Here is a 9,713-nt window from a genome sequence, read left to right on the forward strand (position 1 = left end):
ATTTTTATCTATTTATATATACTGTATATTTTTTTATTTTAGGAGACGGAAGCATCTCTGTCAGAAAAATGTTGAGATGGAAATTGTTATTTTTTTTTCCAACAGGTTGATAAACAACTCTTTATTTGGATTTTATGTTTGCTGTGAACCCAGAGCAGAAAGGTTCAGATTGTGCGACTGACGGCTTGGTATCGTCTGTGTGTGTTTACAGAAATGCATCTATTGTCGCAGCCGCTGTGCAGGGAAGCGTCAGGCGGGCGCCTGTATCCAGTGCTCATGTGGCCGCTGTCCCACCTCCTTCCATGTGACCTGTGCCCATGCTGCTGGTGTCACCATGGAGCCAGACGATTGGCCGTATGTGGTGTCAGTCACCTGCCACAGACACCAGTCGCGGAGTTCGTCTGCTGTAAGTCGTAGGATAGCAGTTCACTGCAGCGGATGAGATCTACGCTGTGTTTAATAAGAAACAGCCAGGAGTTGAACAATTCCTAGGATGTCTATGTTGGCCGCATTGCTGAATTAAACTCTCGAGAAGTTTAGGTGCAAGTCGGCCTTAATTGCTGGGTTTTAATGTTAGGGTCGATGTGACTGTAATGGTAAAAATATTATGCATCAGTTTTAGGTTGTTATCAGGTTAGAATGAGTTTAATACAGCCTGAGCTGAACATTAACGCATTTTGTGTTTTTATTTTTACGTCAAAATGTAATTGCATGGATTGGTTAATGGTGCCTTTTCTTAACTTTATTATACAGATACATTTATTAGAAATAAAAATCTGTTACATGCATTTCTATGTGGTATAATTTACTTTCAAACCCTTTAATAAATTTCAGTGCAATGAACAGGATTCAGAATAAATCCAGCTATGTTTGGAGAATGAAACAAATTGAAACAATACCCCAGGATTTGTTTAGCTCATGGATTACTGTTCAATCCATCCTTTGAAACAAACAGAGTGGCTCTACCAAAACATAGCTGTCCACTGAAGCTACCTTGCCGGGCAGAAAGAATCCTTTTAAATCTATTATAATGTAATACTGAATAACAGTCAAATGCTACTCTTTAGTAAAGGCAATGAAATTGTCTTGGAAAATGGTCCGGTGCACCTAATCGTAGACAAACATGACAGTTCTACTGCTCTAAATAATTAACATTGGATTTTATGATTCTGCTCTAAAGAGGATAATCAGAGAAGTACCCAAGAGGCCCTTGTTAACTCCAGAGGAGCCTCAGAGATACAGGCTGACATATGGTGGTGGCAGTATCATGCTGTTGACAGGTTTTTCATTAATATGAGAAAGTTGATCTGACCCTGGAAGATGAGTGAAAAACATTTGATGGAGGAAAGCCTTTCTGAGGCTGCAAAAGACTTCACCTTCCGACAAGACGACTTTAATCTTGCAGACCGAGCTACAGTGGAATGGTTTCAATCAAACCACGTTCAACACAGTCAACATCCAGTTACTATTCTCTTGCAAAAAAATCTCTATCCAGTTTGACTGAGTTTGAGATGTTTATTTGGAAAGAGGAATATGTGAAAATTTCAGTCGGTAGATCTACAAAACAGGTAGAAATGTGTAACAAAAGGCCTACAGCTCTAATTGTACCAAAAAGTTTTTTTCTACAAAATATTTGATCAAGGTGGCCTAAATACGAATGCATGGCACACTGTTTTCACATTTTTATTTATAAAACAATTTAAATGAAATTAATTATTTTCCTTCCAGTTCTTAATTATGTACTACTATATTGGAGAAAGATTTGCTGGAACGTTCTCTCTTGAGACGATTGAAAACCGTCTCGGCTGCGTCCTGAACAATCCTCCGCCTTGTTGCAGAAATCATATAGTTTGGAAAGGGCTCTAAACTCTTCTCAGGTTGCCAGGCAGCAGAAGATCAGCACATGGTTGCTTTTGACCCTTCAGAAAACAGTCTGTGTAGTGTTTGGTTCATCTGAAGTTGCGATGTTTTCTGTAACTGCAACAGTTTGTTTATATCATAAAATATTTATTTCTCAGTGTCCCGATGAGTACATCCTTAAACTGGAAGAACTTGAACTTTCTTCATGACTTGAAACCCCAGATTGGGCAGAACATTTAACCACAAATTATACTGCTGTTGCATAGATTTAAAAACATCTTCATCTTTCAAGAAAACATCAATTACTTCTGTTTATGTGGGTCAACAGCAGTTTAAATCAACACAATCCCATTGAATAGATAAAAATATCATTGATATATAATGGATTGCAGATTTGCAATGGAAGTAAAACTCATACATTTTAACGACACACCCTGTTCTCTTCCTGTTTCTACCAGAACCAGCGATTGTGCCAACCTCCCATCTCACTGGGCCAGACAGTGATCTCCAAACACAAAAACCTGCGTTACTACAGCTCCAAAGTGACCGAGATCACATCGCAGACCTTCTATGAGGTCATGTTTGACGACGGCTCTTTCTCTAATGACACCTACCCAGAGGACATTGTGGTGAGGGTTTCTTTAATTTGATCCTCTCATTTGTGAGATGTCATATCAGATCCATTAAGATCTGAGATCTGATATGTCCTTTTATTAGCACTTTTAGTCTTTACACCAAAAATATCCAGTTGAAAGGTGTTCTTTTATTAGAAACCTCTTTGTGGATTGTTTATTAAGCAGTAGTTGCTCTAAAAAAAAGCTAAAAGAAAAACAAAAAAACTTTACAGAGAGACCTGCTGACTGTCATTGATCACAACTGTCTGGATCAGGATGATGTGTATTACATTCAACTAATTTTGATTGAATTCGAATTACCAAAAAATTTTGCATGTATTTTCATATTTTTTTTTTTTTTTTTTTTATATCTGTACACTTGAAATTGAAGTAGCAATTTTGCATTAAACCTAGTATTTTGCGGATGGCTTTAAAAGTGTTTTGTGTGTGGTTCAGGGGGAAAAAAGGCTCACTTCTTTTAAAGCTTGTCAGAAAGCCCACAGGCATGAAGACTGTTCGGCACTGAGCCTTTTTATAAGTTCACCAAGAGAAAACTAAACATACTGAGCGTATTCCAAACTTTCCAAGGTTTCCCATGCAGATTTCATAAACGTAAACACAATACACTGAAAAATGAAGCATGAAAACAATATTGTGTGCTGAAAAAGGTTCAACTCCTTCCCCTTTTATATTTTACTACTTTTCCAGTGAAGGCTGTCCTTATGGTTGGAAAGCAAGAAAAAGGAGGAATATTTTGTAATTATATATTTTTAGCAATGTGTAGTTACTGAGCTGTAACTTTTTTTTTTCCAGTTTCAAAGCTTCAGTTTGCAGTTGTGACTATTTATGATACTTGATTTGCTTGTTATTTTAATTTTTAAACACAGTACACTGAAAAATGAAGCATGAAAACAGTATTGGTGTGCTGAAAAAGGTTCAACTCTTTCCCCTTTTATATTTTACTATTTTATAGATTTTTTGCACTATAAAATAATTTTTTTCCCCATTTTTATAAGCTCCTATAACATAAGATTAGTTTTTTTCAGGAACTTGTACATTTTGGTTTTTATATGTAATTAAAATCATATACATAGACTTTATAAAAGACACATAGCCTCCGTCACTGTCTGACATGAAATCAGACTAAATATTTCCCATTTTAGGTTGGTTAGGTTTACACAAATTATTTCTCTTACCAAAATGACAGAATGTGAGAATTTGTTTAAGCAAAAGGGGGGCGAGAAATTAATTCTAAATCTAAACAGTTTACCAGACTGTTACTGGCAACCAGCTCTTTCAAATGAAGTAGCTTGTTTTGAAAAAACCTCTCCTGCTGATTTTGCTATAATACATAACAAGTGAATGTTCATACTCAGACTTACTCTCATGATTGCTCAAATGTTATTTATATGCTTGATTAGCATGAACTTGTGCAGGGACTGCAGGTGGAAATTAGCATCACAGCTACAACCTGGTACCGTACAACTTTCCTTTGAAAAGGTTGAAGAGATGCTGCACGTCGTTGCTGTATAATTTAAAAAAGGTCTATCTTATATTTATTAAAGGTATTGGCTAACACAAACTGTATGTTGACTTACATCTCCAGATGTATGTTATACCCAGTAGAACTTGTGATTATCTGCCTCCTTAAAAAAACAGATAAAATTTTTTTATTGAGTTATTTCAGAGATTTTCTCAATTTGTTTAAAAGTAGCTTTAAACAAGTTGAGACATGTTTCCAGCTGAAACATCTTGATTATGCAGATTTAAACTGAAAAATGAAGATAATTGGTCGTTCACATCTCACCTCTAAAATTAGAAGACCTTGAGATTGCCACGTACATATCTGATGATTTCTTCTTATGCTTTCAGAGTAGAGACTGTGTGAACTTTGGTGCTCCTGAAGTCGGGGAACCTGTTCAAGTGAAGTGGCCTGATGGGCTTTTCTATGGCGCTAAATACCTGGGATCCAACGTTTCCTACATGTACCAGGTACACACAACCTGCTCCAGAAAACTCTTAATCTGCCAAAGATAGTTGACAACAGCAAAAGCTGTAGGTCAAAGCGAAGAGCTGGACTTCTTGAAGTCCCTCGACATCCGTGTCATCGTGATGCCTCCGATGTCATCAGGGTCCCCTCGGTATCTGAACTGAGAGGCAGAGCGAGAAACGGAAGGAGTTCACTTGGGAAGGAGAAGTTGTGACAGTTAGCGATGAAGGGTAAGAGGGAAAAAGAAATGGGAAGCAAAAGGAAGTCAGAGAAACAGTGGTAGAAAATAGGTCAAGAAAAGAGAAGAAGGTGAGAAGCAGAGGATGATGAAAAGGAGGTGCCAATCTGCATTATTCAAACTCACTGAATTATTCACCTTGCTCAGGGTCTCAGGGCTTCCACTTAGAGCTTTATTTAGTGAGCCGGGCGTCAAGCATTAGTTATGCACAAATGCGTCTATGACGCACATTCTCTGCTGGACATGGGTCAGAATTTTTTTTTCCCCAAAGCTTGAACAAGAATATTCCATTGTCAAGGTTGGTTTAAATTTGGCACAGCTTTAGCCTCGGCCTCACTTCCAAAAGTTACATTTCCTGAACAGGACACTTTATGTTTAGAAGTGAACAGCAGAGTCTTTAGAAAGGGTTATGTAAGGTGCAGGTTTCCAATTACATCACTCTGTTGCTCTTCTGCTTTGGGCTGCAATGAAGTTGAAACAGGTTGTTTTGAATCCCAGTAAAACGTACCCAGTAATACATATGGATCCCTACATGGTCAGACACTTTTATATCCATCGGATTTACATCACCAACATGTTCCTATAGTAGGTTTCTGAGTTGAGCTGAGGGTTTACTGGTTGCTCAATCTATTAGATTTAAATCTAAAGGGGAGAGAGGCTCTGAGTCTGTGGGACAGACTCAGAGCTCTGTGGGACAGAGTGAAATGTGCTTCAACAGTTTGTGAGAGCTTCACCCACTTTTGACCTTTTTAAGAGAAAACTGAACATATTTGTTTACACAGACATTCCTAATTTGCAACTATCTGCAGTGCAATTTCTTTGAATTATTATATTGTTTTCAGTATTTTTAATGTTTATATGGGAAATGTTCTTGGAATCTAACTTGTAAAGGACTTGTCTTTTTCTCTTTCTTTCTTCCTTGCTTCTTTTGCTGCTCTTTCTCTCCTGGTTTCTTGCTCTTTCTTGCTTTCTTTCTGCCTTTATTTTTTGCTCTTTCTTAATTACGTTCTTTCTTGTTTGTTTTTTGTTTTCTTCTTTCTTTCTCGCTTGAAGTGACAGGATCTGGTAATTCGAATAAATTATGTATAAATGGCAAGTGATCTGTTTGCACTTACACCCCTCAGATTTGCACAGTGAAACCTTAAATCATTAAAAAAAAACCTTACCTAACTGCTATTTTTTTTTTACTCAGGTGGAATTTGAAGATGGATCTCAGGTGCTGGCCAAAAGAGAAGATATCTACACTTTAAATGAAGATCTTCCTAAAAAGGTGAAGCGTAGACTTGTAAGTATTAGGAAGTCACACCATAGGCTGGACCCTTTAAAGGTGAAAAAGCCAAGTGGAACCTTTTACTCACTTGTTTTCTCTCATGTCTTGATTTCTAGTCGACAGCCTCAAGTATGCGCTTTCAGGATGCCTTCTTCACCACGCAGGGGGAGAGGAAAAGACAGAGGACACCAAACTCACGCTTCCAGAATGACTATGTGGCCCTGCCAGGCCTCCGTACGACTGCCAAAAGCACATGGGAGCACCGCAGCCACAAAGGGAAATGAAGTCATGGAGAGAGATCGATGGCGAACGAATGCACTGAGTTAACAGTGGATGAGAGCTGTTTCTGTTTTTTTTAAATTTTTTATTATTTCCCTCTGTGTGAGTGTATGCTTGTGCGTGAGTCTTCAGGATCTGCTTCCATCCATGCGGCCCACACAGATTCCTTGTGCAAAGATCACAGGAAGTGATGAAACGGAATCTCGGTTTGGTGGATGCTGATGTGTGAGCGGTTGTACGTTTGATTCCCGTGATGAGCGAGTGGGCGGTGTGACTGCAGGTTGGAGAGGAAGTCTGGTCGGACTCACTTAGAGGAGGCGAACAGAGGGGGCTTTGCTGCTTCCATCAGGGAAAACACACAGAACCCTTTTTTTGAAATCACTAATCACGTCTTTGTACATTAAAAATTCAGAAGTAATCTTTTTTAAACAGCCCATTTATGAAAGTTTTTTTCTTGGGGGTAGGATTGGGTTGACTTGCTTGTTGAGTTTCCAGCTTTGATTTAGATGTTTATGTACCCTGCTTGTAATATTTTCACCCATTACATTTTTACTGCATGTTCAACACTGTTCAACAACTGCTTCTGCCCGGCCAAGTCCAAGCACACCTCTGCGGCCTCCTCCCTGTGTGGTTTTTCTACCTTTTAAAGATTAGAATATGTCAATTCTACCATTTGGCAAGTAACAGCATGTTAATCACTTCCTCTGGGAAATATTCAGTCAGGACGCTGTAGCTTTGTGTTGGACTTGGCCTCCCATTGATGTGAAATGCTACTGTTGCTCTGTTAAATCAAATCCAGTGTTGAAATTATTTAAAATTTGTATTTATTATTTTTTTTTGGCTTAATATTGGTGAAGTATTGCCACCTGCTGTAAAAAAAAGAAAAGAAAAAGATAGTTGCAAGTTTATTTTTCTTCTTCAAATGAAATGTCGATAACGACAGACTTCATCAGATTAAAATAAATGAGTAATTTTAGGAATCAGGGAATCTTTGACATGTGAGTTTGGGAAAAACTGTTTCTGAGGCTGGATACAGTGAATCGGATGTTGAACATCACATTGAAATGGTAATTAAAGTATTTCCTGAAAGCATTATTTATACACCGTTATTTACACATCTTCCTTAGCAGAGGAGAAGTAAAGTGAATTTTCCTTTTTATGCATACGTATGTCATAACTGATCTGCAGGATTGGATTTTTTTTTTTGGATTAGTTTTCAGAGAAAAAAAGCCAGATTGTATTACTACTTTTAGCTAAGTTACAATTTCATCAAGAGGTCAACTAATGCAGACCAATAATAATGATCTTGTCCATTTTAAATTAGACCTGTGCATCACATGACCACTGTTCTCTTCCTGAATTGTTGGTCATTCTACTAAGCGATCTAACTACAAAATGTACTTTACAGTAATAATTTAAATATTTAGAAATACAGAAAAAACAGCTACGAACAATGTTTGAACCGAGCCAATATTTACTACACGCATAGTAAATATTCTTGAATGACTGAAGATTCAAACTAAGTCTTCATGTGTTTCTGAGTAAACTACAGGAAAAATTTTTAAAGAAATGCAGTCCTGCTTATGTATTATTATATTGCCTTCTGCATTTATGGCATTTTCAAAGGACTTTTAATGCTCAAGCGTAATGTAATTAATTGCCAATGATGTCATGAAAATTTGCGGCAATAACATTTTACCAATAAGGAAATAAGTTATGGGTTACTGCCTTACTGGCTCGATTATGTTTTTGGTTTTATTGCATATAAAATGACCCAAATTATGTATGCATCATAACTCATCTATGGGGAGAACCCAGAACAACATCTAGAGCTCTGCAGACCTCCCTTACTTACAGAGAGATCAGTCTTCACGATTCAAGACAAAAACTGGACAAAACTGGCGTCAGTGGATGAGCTCAGAGGTAAAAATGTCTGCTGAGCAAAAAGAACTCAAAGAGGCCATCTCTTATTTGCCATCAAGCATCTGGAGTTTCCTCAAGACCTCAAGAAAAATCCAGATAAATTAACTTATCAATAAAATTCTTTTTGAAAGAATTTTCAATAAGATTTCTTTAAAAATTTTATACATACATACATACAGTACATACATACATACATACATACATACATACATACATACATACATACATACATACATACATACATACATACATACATACATACTGTACATACATACATACATACAAATATCTATCTATCTATCTATCTATCTATCTATCTATCTATCTATCTATCTATCTATCTATCTATCTATCTATCTATCTATCTATCTATCTATCTATCTATCTATCTATCTATCTATCTATCTATCTATCTATCTATCTATCTATCTATCTATCTATCTATACATAGAGAGAGAGAGAGCGCTGGAAAAAATTAAGTGATGCCAGTAGTTCATAGACTAAAAGAACAATGTTCATTTTACTCAAACATTTAGCTATAAAAAGTAAAATCAGAGAAATTGATCATTTTGCAGTGGTCTCAGGGATGTATGTACCATACTTGTATATTTTATATATGTATATAGATAGAGAGATAATTTTATTGAAAAGTTCATTTATTTCAAGACTGTATTCATTGAATGAATCATATCGATTAATTCCGAACAGGCTGATGTTTTCAAGTCTTTATTTAATTATGACTTTATAACAGCTGATGATAAAACAAATTCTAAGATTAACATTTTCAATACATCAATTTAGGCTTAATAAAAGCTTGTTTAAAACCTGCTTAAAGATTAATTAAAAAAATTAATCACTTCCTCTGGGAAGTGATTAATGCTCAAGCGTAATGTTGTTGTAATGCACATTCAAGTTTACTGAATATGACCGTCTGACCTGAGCATGCATCGGAGACACATTAGTTTAACTAGATGTTGTCTTTGAAGTTGGAATAAAGACTCTCTCTCTGCAGCTCTGTGGAGTCACTGGAAGCCATTTTGCTGTAATTTAACAATAAAAAGCCAAACATAAGTGAGCATTAGTTTCAGCTCTCCACCACAGCCCGAATCTGTTTCCTAATGTGGATTTAACGAGACTGAAAGAACTGCAGGACTTGAGGCCCTGTGAGGCAGGAATGCTCATTAAACTTCCCAACATCAAGTCAAATGCTGGATAGTAAACTCTGAAATAACAAGAAAGAGAGTGAAAATGAGGGGATATAATTAGCTTTTCGAAGGCATTTTATGATTAGCAATGGGGTAAAATTCAAATTAATGAAGAGAGTAAAGCATGAAGCTGTGCAGTGTTTGGATCAAGCTCTCTCATCATCACCTTTACTCTGAGTTACTGTTGTATAGTTTTGTTTTATTGTTTCCTGGTTGGTGATAATAGGTTCGTACAAGGACATAAACTGAGTGGCATCCTGCATGACACCTTTAAAAGAAAGTCTGCCATTCAAAAGTTCGCCTTAATTCATTCAATATTTACAGTTTCAGCATA

The 9,713-nt window shown here is 36.7% G+C and overlaps 1 protein-coding gene across 4 annotated transcripts in view; it reads left to right on the plus strand.

Annotated features, from left to right (window-relative positions):
• The window catches only part of LOC102223593 (lysine-specific demethylase 4C-like), a 39,755-nt gene extending 32,412 nt beyond the window's left edge, over nucleotides 1-7,343 (plus strand). For 3 of the 4 annotated variants that reach the window (XM_023333686.1, XM_023333690.1, XM_023333688.1), the window contains 5 exons: nucleotides 212-406; nucleotides 2,319-2,489; nucleotides 4,347-4,466; nucleotides 5,895-5,987; nucleotides 6,089-7,343. In XM_023333686.1, the coding sequence (XP_023189454.1) occupies nucleotides 212-406; nucleotides 2,319-2,489; nucleotides 4,347-4,466; nucleotides 5,895-5,987; nucleotides 6,089-6,256 (747 nt within the window). In that variant the 3' untranslated portion in view covers nucleotides 6,257-7,343. The remainder of the gene's footprint in view (nucleotides 1-211; nucleotides 407-2,318; nucleotides 2,490-4,346; nucleotides 4,467-5,894; nucleotides 5,988-6,088) is intronic. The other variant, XM_023333687.1, reaches the window with a different exon arrangement.
• Nucleotides 7,344-9,713: the final 2,370 nt, after the last annotated feature.

Source organism: Xiphophorus maculatus, chromosome 5 (genome assembly GCF_002775205.1).
Source record: "Xiphophorus maculatus strain JP 163 A chromosome 5, X_maculatus-5.0-male, whole genome shotgun sequence".
Classification (NCBI taxonomy): domain Eukaryota; kingdom Metazoa; phylum Chordata; class Actinopteri; order Cyprinodontiformes; family Poeciliidae; genus Xiphophorus; species Xiphophorus maculatus.